We start from the raw sequence: 16,613 nt of genomic DNA, 5'->3' as shown, positions 1-16,613 counted from the left end.
TATTTGAGATTTAAATCACTTCACAAGCAAGATTAATCTTGTCAAGCTTGAATGATTTGAAACATACCATCTAAACTACATAGAATTGCAAATAAACTTAGCCCGACTAAAAAAAGAGCACAAATGCTCCTTTTACAGCATTTTCCAAGTCTACTTTACAAATATAACATACATTTATATAGCCTCAAAATAAAAACCTTTTACCTTCTTCTCTGTGTTATTTCAAGAATGGTATACTTAATACTTTATGACAATAATTAGCTACGGTGTAAATGTGTCCTTAAAGTAGACAAAAGTCTTAAAATATATTTAAAAAAACATCATAACTATAGATCATCATCCACCCAAATTTTGTACTCATCCAGGAATAAATAAAGTTTGATTCTTCTTTAACGTCGGAATTGCAACATCTTATGATAATTTGAACAACATTTTCTTTCCATATTTCTTGAAGTTTATATTACATGATTAATGGTTCATGTCATCATGTCATGTATGTTATGATAGCATGCTCCATTATGCCTATGAGATATTGATGAGCCATGTATATTAGCCATGATAGATATGTCGAGTATACATATGCATGTCTCATAGCAACATTATGTCATAGAAGGAATAGAAATAAGATTACCATGACTTGAAACTATGAGACCTCATGCATGTTGTATGTCATGAGCATCAAAATATTTATCCAATATGATCGACGTGTGCACTATGATATGATACATGCTCCTTTTCCTTTGTGACTTCTGACAACATGAGCGTGCGATAGCCCGTAGTCAGACCTCAGGAGTGCGTATACGAGTTTGTCTAGTGGATTCATGTGCACATGGTTTGAACATGTGTGGAGAAGTACTACACATTCAACCCTGCCAAGATTGAAAAGTAGAGCACAAGGAATAGTTTATAGGTCCCCTATGAACCACAATTGCATATGCTTGCATTTTCCGACTTTAATGGTGAGGCTACTTATTGAGTATTTTTAAATACTCAAGCCACTTTTTCTAATTTTATTTTTTCCCGTAAAGGTAAGACACCTGACGGCGTCAGTTGAGGAGGTTATGGAATGAAGTCATTATAGTTAGATTTTTGCATTTAACTCATAATTCTTATATTAGGATAGGTCAATATTACGTATTGCTAAACTTTGATAAGAGATGTTTTGTTTTCCGTTTTCAACTATGTTATTTTCATGATGCTATTGAAAATGAATTTATAGACATTTAAGTCCATAGAAATATTTAAAGCGAATCGTTTTGAATGATTTTTCGCATACAATAGCCATGACATACATGTAATAGCGGCCTTATTTTAAAAGGAAAAATTAGGGTCGTTACTCTCAATCTCGTTCTATTGTTCTAACTATCTTTTATAAACCATCACCAAATAACTTGGAGTGACAAAACTAAAATACGAGTCACCAAATCATTATGTAACACTTTCCATGCTTTTTTTCAACCATGCTCTCATCTTAAAAATAGCTCAAACATTCAAGATGGTGAGGAATATGAACATATCATACTTACATTATAGTTCGTAATTTTGAGGTTGATCAAGCGACAACTCTCATCCCTGCTGCTACTCTCTCGTTACGAAAATTCATAGAGAAGAACGTTCAGGTCAACGACTTAACCAATCTATGAAGTTTACTAACTTTCAAAGTAACATCTATTGGTTCATTATCCTTCAAAAAATTATAATAAGTTCATGAGGGGATTCTATAAGTTTAACATCAACACAATCAAACATTTGAAGTTGACTTGAAATCAACATCTCGTATCTAACCCTAGATAATATTATTTGTATAACATACAAATACTAAACTAATAGATTCAATAATTTACACTTTTGTTAGATATAACTTCAAAGTGAGCGTAAGAGAAGGAAAAATCGAAGGTGTTTGAGGACACGAGAACGGGGGAGAATACGAGAGTGTCAGGACTTAATTTTTTAGGCTTTTAGGCTTTGAAGCATGGTCTGTGACATAGACTAACACTAAAAATATTATAAAATTTTGCGTAATTTAAAACAAACACGGCATTTAAAAAACAAATCCAAGTGTCGTTTATTAAAAAACGGGAAACCAAGGTCTGGGATACCAAAATCAATCAATAAATCCCTAAAGGACTACCTCTCATTGGAAGTATTGAACATAAAATAAACTTCATCCTGGGGCTGTCATTCCTAATAGACTCGCATATGAAGCCAATTTAACTGAGAGTAAAGAAATTATGAGGCAAGTGGAGGAGCCCATGGAGAAGGGTTATATATGAGAAAGTTTGAGTTCATGACATAGTAAAATAAGAAATTGAAAGATTTCGTTGAAATTGTTCGTTTGGAAATTTTCTGAAAAAGCTAATCATAGATTCTTCTCTCCATTGGAACAATAGGGTCATTATGCTCATTACTAAACTTGTTGAAGAGAAGCCGGAGAATCCGCCATTTTGGCTACTATAATAGTGTATTCCATTGCCACCCAGTCTTATTAGTGTCAAAGAAAGATGAAATTTGACATATGTGTGTCGATTGTAGAGTCATCAACAAAATCACGGTAAAGTATCGACATCTTTTCTTAGACTAGATGATATGCTTGATGAATTTCATGGTTCATGTCTATTTTCAAGTTTGATTTGAAATCTGGATATCATCAAATTAGAATGCATGTAGGAGATAAAATCGAGAACAACTTTCAAAACTAAGTTTGGATGATATGAATGGCTTGTTATGCTTTTTGGGCTAACTAATGCTCCTTGTACATTATGCACTTAAAAATCATGTTTTGAGATAATAGTTCGGAAAACATATTATTGTGTTTTTTTTAATGATATTTTAATTTATTTGAAGACTTTGGTTGAGCATGTGAAACATGTTAGGTCAGTTTTTATTACACTTAGAAACGAAAAACTTTATGCTAACTTTAATAAGTTTAGTTTTTGCATGAAAAAAAATTAACCCTTCAGTTGGTAAAAATAGAGTAGAAGTAGACAAAGAGCAAGCTAAAACAATTAGGGATTAACTGATATGAACCAAAAAACATCAATCATACAATATACTTCAATGAAGATGTGAAGAAAAGGTTGTCAAAATTATCAAAAGATGTTTCAATTCATGCCACATTCAAGAAGAATGAAGTTTGATTGTCATAAATTTTGGGAGGGTTACAATTTAGAGTAATTTAGAGTTTTTAGAACTTTTTATTTACTTTAGGTTACAATTACATAATGGTTAATTATGACCATTAAGTATGAATGTTATAACTCTTGGAATGCCTCTAGTAGTTTCATTTTGAGGCTATATAAAGCCATGTATGTTGTATTTGTAAGAGACTTGGAAAATAGAGTAAAAGAAGCATTTGTGCTCTTCTTTAGCCAATGACTAAGTTTCTTTGCAATTCTATGTAGTTTAGATTGCATGTAGAATCATTCAAGCTCGACATGATCAATCTTGCTTGTGGAGTGATTCAAATCTCAAACAAGTGTTCTTGCCTTGAGATATTTGATCAACAAGAATCATTCAAGCTAGACATGATCGATCTTGCTTGTGGAGTGATTCGAATCTTAAACAATGTTCTTGCCTTGAGATATTCGATCAACAAGGTAATCCGAATCTTACACCCCTTGTAGTGGTTCCTTATCTTATCATTAACCAACACCAAAAAAATGCAAGTGAAATTTGGAGTTTTCATGGGTTATATAGCTTCTATAGGAGATTTATAATCGATTTTAGCACCATAACTGCACCATTGAATGATTTAGAGAAAAAAATTGTTTTTAAATGGGGGAAATGCAAGAGAATGCATTGAATGAGCTTAAGAGCTTAAGAAGAAATTACTAATGCACCATTACTTGTCTAGCCTAACTTTGATAAAACTTTTGAAATAGAGTGTAATGCAAGTGGTTTGAGCATACGTGTTGTTTTGATGCAAGATGGAAAACCCTCAGTGTATTTTAGTGAAAAACTAAATGGGGGCAACATTGAACTATCCTACCTAATATAAAGCATTGTTCTTTTAGTTTGTACATTGCCGTATGACAACACTGTTTATGGCCTAGAGAGTTTCTGATTCACTCTAATCATGAAAGCTTGAAGTATCTTCAGGGTCAAAGCAAACTGAACTGTAGACATGCAAAGTGGGTAGAGTTTTAAAGATAATATGGTAGTTGATGTTTCATCTAGAAAGTACAATCTTTGTTCTTTTAGTACAAAAATTCTTGGATTTGAGCCGTTGGCAGTATTTATGCTTCTTGTCTTGGGAAAAAGGCTACGGATGATTATTATGGGTTTCTATTTAAGAAAAGTAAGCATTGTATTCATAAATGTTCTTTAATAGATTTGCTTGTAAAAGAAGCACATAGTGGTGGCTTAATGAGACATTTCGGGAATAATAAAACTTATAATAAGTTGCATGAACACTTCTTTTGACCGAAGATGATGCACGATATTCATAAGTTTTGTAGCTAATATTTTAAATGTAAAGAAGCTAAATCTAGATCACAACCAAATGGAATGTATATAACTTTAAATTTACCTAACAAACCTTAGACTAATTTGTCTATGGATTTTGTTCTTCGTTTCCGGCACATGAAAGGGTAAAGATAGTATTCTTGTTGTTATAGGTAGATATAGTAAAATAACTCATTTTATTTCATGCAACAAGACAGATGATGAAAAACATGTTTTTGATTTATTCTTTAGGTAAGTAGTAAGATTAGATGGAGTCCTTAAAATTATTGTTAGTAATAGGGATGTTAAATTTGTAAGCCACCTTTGAAAAATATTTTGGGGTAAATGTTTTCAAGTACATGTCATGCTCAGATTGATGGGCAAACTAAGGTGGTTAATAGAACATTATGAGCATTTCTTAAGGCTATTATTTCTAAGAATATTAAGTCTTTGGATGAATGTTTGTCATTTGTAGAGTTTGTATATAATAGAGCAATTCATAGTTCTACTCATGGTTCTCATTTTGAAGTTTTTTATGGATTTAATCCACTTACATCTCTGGATTTGTTTTCTATTCCTTCTAATATATATTTTTTTTTTTTTTGTGAAGTAGCCACACGTATGGCAGATTTGATCCAAACCTTGTACGAAGAAGGTGAGGTAGAGAATTGAGAAACAAAAATTTAAAGTTGTTTAAAGAATTAACAAAGGAGGGAAGAAAATTATTTTTCAACCCGGTGATTAGGTTTGGATACATTTTCGCAAGAGCGATTCCATCTCAAAGGAAGACAAAGTTACATCGAAGAGGGGATGACCCTTACTAAGTTCTTGAAAGTATTAATAACAATGCTTATAAAATTAATCTTTCAGGAGAATTTTGAGTATATTCAACTTTCAATGTTTCTGGCTTCAGTTCCTTTGATATAGGTGATGATTTTCCTGATTCAAGGACAAATCCTTTTGAAAAGGGGGAAGATGACAAGGATTATGGTGTTTCAAATTTTCTAATTGGACCTATTACACGATCCAAGGTCAAGAGTGTTCAACAAGCATTCAATCTTCATCTACAAAATTGGATAGGCTCGGTTCAACCTTCCTTTCATGTGTTACAAGATAATTTGATTGAGAAAGTACCATTTGGAGCTTTGTGAGTGAATATTTGCAGGGTTGTAGTAGCATATGAGGTTGCTATCAATAGCACTTGATTGATATATTCAATTCCATAATTCGACCAAAAGGGTGGAAAGGTACGGGTCAAAGTCATCATAACTTCTTTTTCTGGTTGACTTTTAAAGGTTAGTTGGATAACTTACCGATCATGGTTACTTACTTATTTAGTGTACATTTTAAGAGTGGTAAGTTTTTTTTGTGGAGAGACAATAAATACCCACAAATTAGTACATACAGTTTTTTTTAATGAATGAAATTTAGCTTAAGTTAGACTTTCACCCTTGGAAATTTGAGCATCTCTTTGCCATTTCTAAGTTTTAAGCAATTCTCGTGGTAGATTGTATGTGAGTCGTTCAATTCACCCTTGATCAAATCATGCTCCTAGATCTTTGATCTTAAGAGTTAATCTAATTCTGGTCTTATCTCTATGTAGATCAGAATTTTTTTTTGACTCAAAGGTTCTTGTTTCAACAAAAGTTTGGATCGTTGAACTGAGGATTAAGATTGTCTTATCACAATAGGTGTGATGTGTCTATGACACCTGCTCCAGAGTCAGCTCCCGTCCTCGACCAGCTCCTTAGTTACATTAAAAACATGGAAAATATGAAATGAGTACAAAGACTCAGTAAGTAGCAGACTTTTGGGCTCTTAATCATGTCCTTCAGATTTGTTAGGGTATCACACTATTTGTCATGTTCTTGTTCTTATCGGGAGAACTTAGACCCTTAGGTTCTATTCTTGAGTTCTTGTCATTGTCTAGCTTAAGGATCTTGGTTCTGGATTCTGAGTTTTTATTCTTGGTTTTTTGTCTTAAGAAATTGGATTTTGATCTATGTTTTAGTTTTTTTTCCTTGGTTCTTAGTTCTTGTCATTTTTCTTAGTCTTGTTCTTGGTTTCTGTCCTTAGTTTTTGTTCTTATTCTCATTTTGTTCCCTAAGACACTTTCCTTAGGATTTACAGTAGAAGACATGAACCTGATAACTTGTCTCCAAGGCTTCATGTGTTCCAAGCAACACAGTCTAAACTTATGTCCAAGACTTTACGTGTTCAAAGGGATGTAGTCTGAACCTGCATAAAAGGCTTCGTATATTCTCTACGATACAGTATGAAACCTACACAAATTTTTTTTACCTTTTATGTGGTGGGACACAAAGTTTGATAAGGTCTATATGAAGCTACCCAAGATGAACAAAATCTGCATTTGAATCGACTTAAGTGAAGTATAAGGAAGAACTTTTGTAAAGAAATTGAGTCTTGGAAAGCTCTAGAGTCGGTTATCCAATAAAGAAAGTTTGGGTTTGAACTCCGGTGAGAATAACAAATTCTGACAAACTTACTCCAGAGTGCACGAGAAGGTAAGAATATAGTCTCTAACTTTTCCTTGACACTCATCTTTAAGTTTCATGAAGAAATAAAGAACAAAAAGACACTGTAAAAGGGTGAGAAAGACGAGTGTCAAGGATAGCTTGTAACGACAATACACGTCTTCTTCCTATCCAAGGAAGAAGACGACGACGTGGCCGATTCAACTTAACCTACTACTTTGTTTTTTTCCTCAAAATTAACCTCATTTCATATTGACTCTCATAAAATTTTCAATGGTCATAGAAGCTTGACTCCCTAAGAAAGTTGTCAAACAAATTTTGGAGTAAATCGGATACTAGAAGCTAGAGAATTGAGGCCTCAAACATGAACTAAGAGGTACGTAGTTATCATGGACTTTTCTTAAAAAGTACCCGTGGGATTCACTTGGATTTCATTAAAGACCTTAATTTAAGTATGATTTAGAGAAATATGAGAGAAATAAGAAAAAAAAAAACTGGAGTTAAGGACCTAAATCATGTGTTTTGCTCGAAAATCAAAGAATATTAAAATAACTCACTAAACAAACTGCACTATCCATAAAGTTTAAATTCTAGATATAATATGATATGTTATGTTTATATAAGTAGCTTGGTGGTATTGGATAAGGTTTAGCAGCTAAACCAAGTATGAAGCAAAATAACCACAATGCCCCTATGTGAAATACATTCGGTTCATGATCCAAATAAACTCCAAATATTATCAAACTTTATAAGAAGTCTTATTTTATGATGTTTAAGGATCATGTAAAGTTTTAAGACCATTATCATGTTTGGGGCTTAAATCAAATTTAAGGTGCTAAATGACCATAATGTCCCTAAGATTTCTTTTAAGACATTTCAAGGTTAAGTACATGCTTTACTTAAAGATTTCAATAATTTTTTTTATCTCAGTTAAGAGGAGTCATGAAAAGAACAGGTTCAAAATCACGATCAATTCCTTTTTCAAATCCTACGACAGCTGCATGAGCCCTTCCTGCATGCCATAAATGACCTACAAATAGGAAGAATCCTAGAACAAAATGAGAGGTAGCTAACCAACTTCTAGGAGAAACATAATTGACTGCATTAATTTCGGTAGCTACACCACCCACGGAAGTTTAGAACCTAAGCGAAATTTAGATGTATGAGTTAATGATTAAGAAAAAAGGACAAGACTATCCCTAAGGACTCTCTAACCAAGATTCACGATTTTATTAGAATGTTGAAGGAAAATGTTATGTCGTTCTGATAGTTTGAATTACTCACTATGAAAGGTTCATTAGAGGAGGAAAAGGACTAGAATGCTCCTATTAGTTTAAGGCCGGCAAAATTAGTAAGTACCATGATAGAGTTTTTTTACAAGTGTATGTTATGTTTAGGATTAGAACTTAATTTTTAAGTAATCGAGTTGCTACCTTAAACTAAGATGAGCTCTAAGTTAGCACTTCATTTTTAGTCATTAGGATGTTATCTCATGATAAGCTTTAGGATAGTCCATGGTTTTTAAGTCTGAAACCTACCTCCAAGGCTTTATATGTTCTAAGCAATGCAGTCTAAAAACATATGCTCAAGGTTTCATATGTTCCAAGCAGTATAGTCTAAAACTTGCATCCAAGGCTTCTTACGTTCCCACCGATGCAGTCTAAAGCCTACATCCAAGGCTTCTTAGGTTTCAAGTGACTTAGTTTGAGTCATGAACATATTGTGTTGTTGGAGAAGTCAAAATTTTGGTAGATAGGGATCCCGTAAAAACTTCTTTCGAGGAATGGGCCAGACTGGTGTTATTATGGGTAAATTCATCATTTTTCTTAAACCTTAACTTATACCCCTAACTTGGTTTAAGTTCTATACTTGATTCAAACATCTTAAAGTCTGGGATAACTCTACGTGTCCTTATAAATAGGCTTTGTTTAAATCTTTGAGTTATTTGGAGCATGTTTGAACCTTGAAATATCTTAAAGGAACCTCAGGGCATTTTAGTCATTTGTCACCCTAAACTTGGTTTGAGCTTCAAATATGATTTAAAGGTTCTAAAATTTTACATACTTACACATCATTAAATAAGACCTCTAAAGTTTTATGACATTTGGAGGGCACTTGAGTCATGAGCCAAAGGTAAGTTACTACAGAGACATTAGGGTCATTTTGCCCTGTTACTTGGTTTAGATATTTATACTTATCTAATAACCACAAAAATTCATATATAATCTTAGGATGTCATATATGTCTAGTATTAAAATTTCCTGCTGTCCATTTAGCGGGTTATTTTAACATTACTTGATTCTCAAGCAAAACACTTGATTTAGATACAACAAGTACTTGTAGGGATTGCTAGGACATCTTATCACACATTTATTGCCTTAGATGGTTAGAATATGCATCTCTAAGACTTGAGAAAGTTAATTTTAGATGAGAATGCATTATATGTATGATACAAAAAAAAAAATACTGAAATGCCCCTAAGATGAAATTTCGAAATGCATGCTTGTTTGTTTTTGTACTTGGCATAAAGCTAATAAGGGAATATGCATCCTTAGAACTTGAGTTGGACAATTTGGACTAGTGAACAAGATTTTGATGAATGTTGTTTTAAATGCTTTTTGTTGTGTTAAGGAGGATGAATTATTATGATATGTGCTCTCAGTGATTGATGGATGTTATGTCCCCCATCCCTGTTGAGCATGCATGAATGTTTAGATTATAATTTTCGTACTTTAAGGGATTGATAAGATTATTTCCTTAATAAGCTTGCACAATTGTTTAGACTATGAATATCAGGCTTTAGATTATGATAGCACTCTAATACAAGTATTGTGGGTAAGGCCTAGGTCATTCAGGGTAATACATCAAGAGGATTAGGTCCCAAACTTTATTGAAATGATTAGGAGTCTCCTAAACAGGGCCATACTCCTATAAACCTATACTGAGAGGGGGTTGGGGTCACATAGGTAGCTAGTCGGCATACTGAGAGTTGCTCCCCCCACCCCCATCAACTAAGACAACTTTATGGTCATCTCGGACGGTTCACCAGATAACCTTCCATGGTAGATGTTAAGGTTAATAGACACTCTACTTCCCATAAGAACTTTATGAGGTAGCTCATCAACCTAGAATATCAGTAGCTCATCAACCTAGAATGTCGGTTATTTCGCTGCATAGGCAAAACATGCTACTTAAGTCAAAGAATAGAAAGGTTGGACAACTTATACAAACCCCTCGGGGCAAATTCAGACAAAAGAGAATTTCTTAGAAGAACTTCGAGGTCTCCTTAAATGCACTAACAGTAGATACAAAGCTCGAACTTCACGACTCTAAAGAAAAGCCCATGGATACCTAGTAGGATAAAGATGCGACGAGGGTCTACAAGTAGATTGCTTATTGAGTATAATTATACTCACTCCTTTCTACATTTTCTCTTTTAAGTCAGTGGGGTTGTTGATCGAAAAACGTCTTTAAAAGAAAAAAACAAATTTTGTTGCAAGTCTGGGTTAAAGGACCTTGATTTACAAGCCATGGGTTGAAAAAAGTCTTTACTCAAAATGTTTCGAATTGTTGCATCACTCTCCTGGTTGCTCCTCTGCTTCAAAATCCAATCCTCTGATGCTCATTGGCCCCACGTTAACTGTGCATTCAAAGATTCAGTGAGAATGTTTTTTTTTTCCAATTATAAAAATAGGGTTCATAATAAAATTGGTATTGGAGAATTTGAGTGCCCGTACCCACAGCGTCTTGTCCTACTAATTTGGGAATAAACTGTCTGATATGATCCTCAGCCGCTTTCTCAGACTTCAACGTTTGACACTCGAACGAAATCATTATGTCATTCTTTCCATGCTTTTTTTCAACCATTTTCACTACATCCTCTTCCCAACTGTCTACAACAGAGGTAATAAACTTACTAATGATGTTCATCAAATCAAACGTACAATTACTTTAAACAAGATGTCAATATTTATAAACATAGTTCAGCTCAAACATTCAAGACGATGAGGAATAGAGACGAGGATTCTTGATGTTCACATCAAACTAAAGAAGAATCAATCGGAAAATAAGCTTTGTATAGCAATTGTTGAGACTTACCCATGAGCATGAACGATGCTGTGAAACCGTGCAGCATCATGGCCTCTACGTTCAACAACGACGGTTCGTTCTTGCATGTTCTGGCAGTACAACACAAAATGGAAATGGAGATGCAAAAGGATAGGAATGTGAACGAACAACTTAAGAGAGGTTGCTGATTGAGAACAAAATTTTAGCAGAGCTGAGGAAAGAGGACATAATCATACATACATTGTAGTTCGTAATTGTGAGCTTGATCAAGCGGTAATCCTCACCTCTGCTACACTCTCTTTCACATTCCAATTCTGGAACACAAATATGTCACACTAAAATTATTAGCAAACTTAAGGGGGAAAAGATAAAAAAACCATGCATTCAAAAAGAAGGATTAGTACTCCAGTGCGAGTTCCGTTCCTGCTAAGACTAAAAAGGGTTGTGAAAACAAAGTACCCTACCAACACCGGAACGTCAATCACAATGTTCGTTACCAAATCCATACAAAGAATGTTCAGGTTAACCTCACCGGAACGTCAATCACAATGTTCGTTACCAAATCCATACAAAGAATGTTCAGGTTAACCTGGTGAGGTATCTAGTATTCAAGCCAAAACAAATCTTATCGTTACAACGATTAGCAAAACCAACAATTTCCTCGAACCTTTAATTTCCCTAACCTGTTTTCTCTCGCTCTTCTAAAACCGATGTTTCAACCTTGTTTCAGACTGTTTCCACAAATACCAAACCCACAAACCATGTTTCATAGTTATACTTCAAATGCTATTTGTAAGAAAACATTGATAAATTTAAAAGAATCAAAGGCAGAGAGCAGGGACAATGGGTGTGAAGGGTACCGGTGCCGTGTAGGCCATAGCAGACGAAGTGAGGAAGTTGAATGAAGTGGCCAGAGACAGAGCCGCAAGGCAAAAGTGCAATAGAAGCAACTCCTTCCATCGCCATTCTCACCTTATCTCCTCCTGATTGTATGAAACAAAATCAACCACTTTGAAATGTGAAAAAATATAGGTCATTAAGTTTATAAGAACCATCAATATTACAACATTCTTTCAGCTCTGAAAATAATAATAATAATAACTTGACTAACCATTTATACGTTATTTTTAAACTATATTGTTTTGAATTAAAAAAAGGTTGTGTCACAATAATAGAGTAGCCAATTTAACTAGAAAATATACAACAAAATAGATACAATAGAAGTAATCATTTCAGACTGCCTCACATGTACATTCTCCTCTTTCCCCTAAACAAAATAATTATTAATATCAAAAAGTAAATTAAAATACAAATGAAAGAACAGTTCGAGTAACCCAAAATCAGATTTATACATTTACATATGTGAGAATCCCACATTGGTTGGAGAGAACGAATCACCCTTTATAAGGGTGTGGAAACCTTTCACTAGCAGACACGTTTTAAAGCCTTGAGGGGAAGCCCAAAAGGGAAAGCCCAAAGAAGACAATATCTGCTAGCGGTGAACCTAAGTCATTACAGATTTATTGACATCAACCGACAAAAAAACAATCAAATCTATAAAAAACACACCCTAGGATTTTATTTAAGTTTCAATTGTCTTCAAGTTCAAAAGCTTTCAAGAGATTCTAGGCTCCCAAAAGTTTTGATTTGGTCCTTGAAATTTAGTCGTAAATTGATCACACATGTTGGTCTTCCTATTTATGTGGCAATCAATGAGTGTTTGTATTTGACTAGCTTTTTTTGAGTTTCCTAAACAAGCAGGGACTTGAGCTTCCTACAGCTTCGTAGTCAGCAACATCTAATTTCATGACAGTGAATATGGCACATAGAAGCAACAAGATGACACAAGAAACAACCAAATTCCTTGTACTGCACTAGACTTTTAGGGAAAAATTGGGACACTAAACCAAAACCAATACCTAATTTTACCAAAACCAATACCTATTTTACCTGGGAATGCAATGATCATCCATGAACTCAATACGATGTTGAAGGGAACCCTACCATATTGGACACTCTACCACTTTCGCCTACCTCATCATCCGAACAGGTTGAAAAATTCAAAAGGCCCAGAAAACGATCCATCGAAACACAAGGATAAAGTTAGGCATCAGAAACAGTGTTCTTGTTCATCTCTCAATAAATTAGGTCGTTAAGTTTATAAGAACCATGATTATTACCACATTCTTTCAGCACTTCCCAACTCCAGACAAAGCCATTAATCAGAATTAAAATCACAACCCATAAAAATGCAGAACAATAAGAACAAACGACGCAAACAAAACAGAGGAGATTAAACAAGCCGATGGAAATGCAGGAAGGTGAAAATGGAAGATACCGTATCGCCAAGAAAAAAGGCGTCAAAGAATACGAAATTAGAAGCAATTAGGGCAATAGGGGCGATGTTAACTTTAAGATCCATCCCTACGGCTGTGTGTGGGAGGAAGCACAAATGGCTGAATCCGGATTTCACAACTTAATTCTTATAAACAAGTATTCGTGTGGGAATCATAATGTATGTGTTAGATTACTAATGTAAACATTGTTGTAAACAAAATATTTTTGCCTCCCCCTCTGGAACCAATCATGCACTCGAGTGTAAGGCTCTGAGTAAAGCTAAGTTAACCCGAGTAATTTAAGGTTGACAACATCCTCATCAAAGTAGATATTTTCGAAAATTATCTAGAAAATTCAAGTTAATTTCAACTTGATTGTGGAACAATCAAAGTCAGTGCAAGTTTCATCTATATATAATATGTGATGGACAATTATTTGGGAATCAAGTGATGAGAGTTCCTAAAACCCGAACTTATTCTCGTAATTCTACCTCCATTAACAGCCAAGCTTCCAAAACTAAAAAAATGCAATTGGTGACTACACACAAATTTGTCGGTTCTCCAATCCATCTCATTGTCTGTAGGTCCATTTTTTTTTTTATGAACTTGGGGAAAAAAAATTGAGAGCTAAAGATGTCCCTATCATTCTACCCGATCATCTCCAAAATTGTGTGGAAAATGAGTAGTAATCCAAGAACTTTGAACGAAAAATTGTTTGGACGCTGGATAGTTTCGACGATCCTTTTGAAGTTTAGGTACTTTTCTTGTTTTTATTCCAGCATTGCATCTTGTAGTTGTTCTATTTCTCATGACTACGAGTAGGAGAAAGGAACATGATTGTTTGATTGCTTATGGTGGTAGCATGCTGATTTTTGGACGCTTGATGGTCTCCATTGACCCTTTTGAAGTTTAGGTACTTTTTTATGTTTTTATTCCTGCATTGCACCTTGTAGGTTCTTTATTTTTCACGACCACGAGTAGGAGAAATGGAACGTGATTGTTCGATTGCTTATGGTGGTAGCATGCTATTTTTGGATGCTTGATGGTCTCGAACGATCCTTTTGAAGTTCAGGTACTTTTCTTGTTTTTATTCATGCGTTACACCTTTTAGTTGCTCTATTTCTTAGGACTAGGAGTAGGAGAAATGAAAGTTGATTTTTTGATTGCTTATAGTGCTAGCATGCTAATTTTTGGATGCTTAATGATTTTGAGCGATCATTTGAAAGTTCAGGTACTTTTCTTGTTTTTATTTTTGCGTTGCACCTTGTAGTTGCTCTAAGAATTCCTCTTCCAGGTGCGATGCCCTACACCATGTTTTCTTTGCAGGATGTCATGTTTGGCTTCATATTTCTCTCACCTAGAAGAGATGCCCTGCACTAAGTTACAGGTGTTAGGATCGCACAACAACACACACTCGATCTAGATGAACACAAAGAACAAGATAGAGAAAATGCAAGGAGAACTCTAGCTAAATGATTTATATTGATGACTTCAAGTATGTACAGTAAGAGAGAATATAGAGAATATAACTTTACCATATATAGCTTTACCGCTTTACCTGATATAGCTTTACCATATATATAGCTATTTACCATATATAACTTTACCAGATATAGCTTTACCAGATATAGCTTTACCAGATATAGCTTTACCATATATAACTTTACCAAATATAGCTTTACCAAATATAGCTTTATTGGATATGACCATTGATCAAGCTATAAATAAGCAGCAGGCTCCATAACATAACAATTCTCCCACTTCGAGACTGATCTAGTCAACCAAGAATTTCATTCTCAAACGACCGTGAGCATCTTCATGGCACCATGTCAATTGAGGCTTTGCACAATCTCAATATTCCAACATACACATTTTGTCAACATGTTTGCTGGATTCTTTGCACCCTCTATCTTCTCTAAACACATCACCATCTTTCACTAACCTGCAAGTGAAATGGTATCGTCTTCAATGTTTTCTCTTTAAATGATAGACCGGGTTTCTTCGCCAACTGTATGACACTCTGACTATCTCTATAAAGAATATCTTCGTGCTACTTCTTGCTCATTCTTCCAGATAGTCAGTCATCCATATCGTCTTCTTTCCACCTTCAACTATTGCCACGTATTCAGTCTCAGTACAACGCATTTTTGAAGCCTAGACGTCCTATCATCCATGGCTTGCTCCCACTTGGTTGTATACTCCAATTGTAGGACCTCCTCAAAGGGTTGTGGTTCCCTTTCATCAGCAACAGATAGTGTAATGAAGGTACATACATATCTGGTACTCTGATAGTATAGGATGATCTTCTCAACACCAGTTCAGGTGTCACTTGCTCTACATCTGGTTCCTCAGCAGTAGTCTCAGGAGTTTCTTGAGTATCTGCTACAACATCACTAGGTGAGTTTCCCTGCAACTCAACCTCAACTTCCACTTGCTTTGTTGTCTTGGAACCTTGTTCCACATCTGGTTCCTTAGCAGTAGTCTCAGGAGTTTCTTGAGTATCGCTACAACATCACTATGTGAGTTTCCCTTCAACTCAAGCTCATCTCCCACTTGCTTCGTGGTCTTGGAACCTTACTCCACATCTAGTTCCTCAGCAGTAGTCTCAGAAGTTTCATGAGTATCTGCTACAACATCACTAAGTGAGTTTTTCTACAACTCAAGCTCAACTCCCACTTGCTTCGTCGAACCTTGCTCCACATATGGTTCCATTTCCAACCGCACTTTCTTCAATTCTCTGGCGGTCCTTGTGAAGCTAACTCGTTTCTGCTTGCTCATAACGTAGTTCTCACAACGACCCACATCAACAAATTTCAGACCTTCTAAAACTTCTTTCGCAACCAGCCTCTTCATTCCTTTCGCGCTCATATGTTCGAGTCTATTACGTCGTAGACTTGAATTTGAAGCACTCAGCAATAGCAGCTATGTTCATACACCCTCCAGTGGTGTATAAGGTTCCAGATTTTGAGCCACGTGCTACCACCGTAGTACCCTTCATAATCTTCCACGAACTCTTCCCTAACTTTGTTGCATAACCTGTGTTGTCCAACTGACCAATAGAGATCAGGTTTCTTTTGAGACCAGGAATATATCTGACATCCTTTAATGTCCATTGATTTCCTGCCGGAGTTTTTATGCAGACATCTCCTTTTTCTTTAATCTTCAAATCTTTGTTGTCGGCAAGATACACCTTCTCAAAATTTCCATACTTGAAATTCCGGAACAACTCTTTATTTGGAGACGAATGAAAAGATGCACCTGAATCCAAAAT

The 16,613-nt window shown here is 35.0% G+C and overlaps 1 protein-coding gene across 4 annotated transcripts; it reads right to left on the bottom strand.

Moving 5' to 3' along the window:
- Positions 1-10,304: 10,304 nt before the first annotated feature.
- Positions 10,305-13,584, bottom strand: LOC111480016. 4 transcript variants are annotated; one of them, XM_023124969.1, is made up of 6 exons: positions 13,416-13,584; positions 11,867-11,989; positions 11,247-11,320; positions 11,037-11,116; positions 10,676-10,827; positions 10,305-10,578 (listed from the first exon to the last, which is right to left on the bottom strand). In XM_023124969.1, exons 1-6 carry the CDS (start codon positions 13,426-13,428, stop codon positions 10,514-10,516), a joined length of 507 nt encoding a protein of 168 aa, XP_022980737.1. In that variant the 5' UTR covers positions 13,429-13,584; the 3' UTR covers positions 10,305-10,513. The 4 variants fall into 4 exon arrangements, with proteins under 4 accessions (XP_022980737.1, XP_022980738.1, XP_022980736.1 ...); XM_023124970.1 differs by having other exon boundaries at positions 13,345-13,422; XM_023124968.1 differs by lacking the exon at positions 13,416-13,584 and adding an exon at positions 12,957-13,305.
- Positions 13,585-16,613: the final 3,029 nt, after the last annotated feature.

This window comes from Cucurbita maxima, unplaced genomic scaffold, assembly GCF_002738345.1.
Source record: "Cucurbita maxima cultivar Rimu unplaced genomic scaffold, Cmax_1.0 Cma_Scf00005, whole genome shotgun sequence".
Classification (NCBI taxonomy): domain Eukaryota; kingdom Viridiplantae; phylum Streptophyta; class Magnoliopsida; order Cucurbitales; family Cucurbitaceae; genus Cucurbita; species Cucurbita maxima.
Note: the sequence above shows the minus strand (reverse complement) of the source record. Positions and strands in the feature narration are given on the sequence as shown.

Bases quoted from the DNA above. Each gene is read 5' to 3' on its own strand.
- LOC111480016 (XM_023124968.1), bottom strand. The intron at 11,321-11,866 runs GTACCCTTCACA...TTTGTGTTCCAG, and splicing joins CTATGGCCTACACGGCACCG to AATTGGAATGTGAAAGAGAG. The intron at 10,828-11,036 runs GTAAGTCTCAAC...TGTTGTAGACAG, and splicing joins AGCATCGTTCATGCTCATGG to TTGGGAAGAGGATGTAGTGA.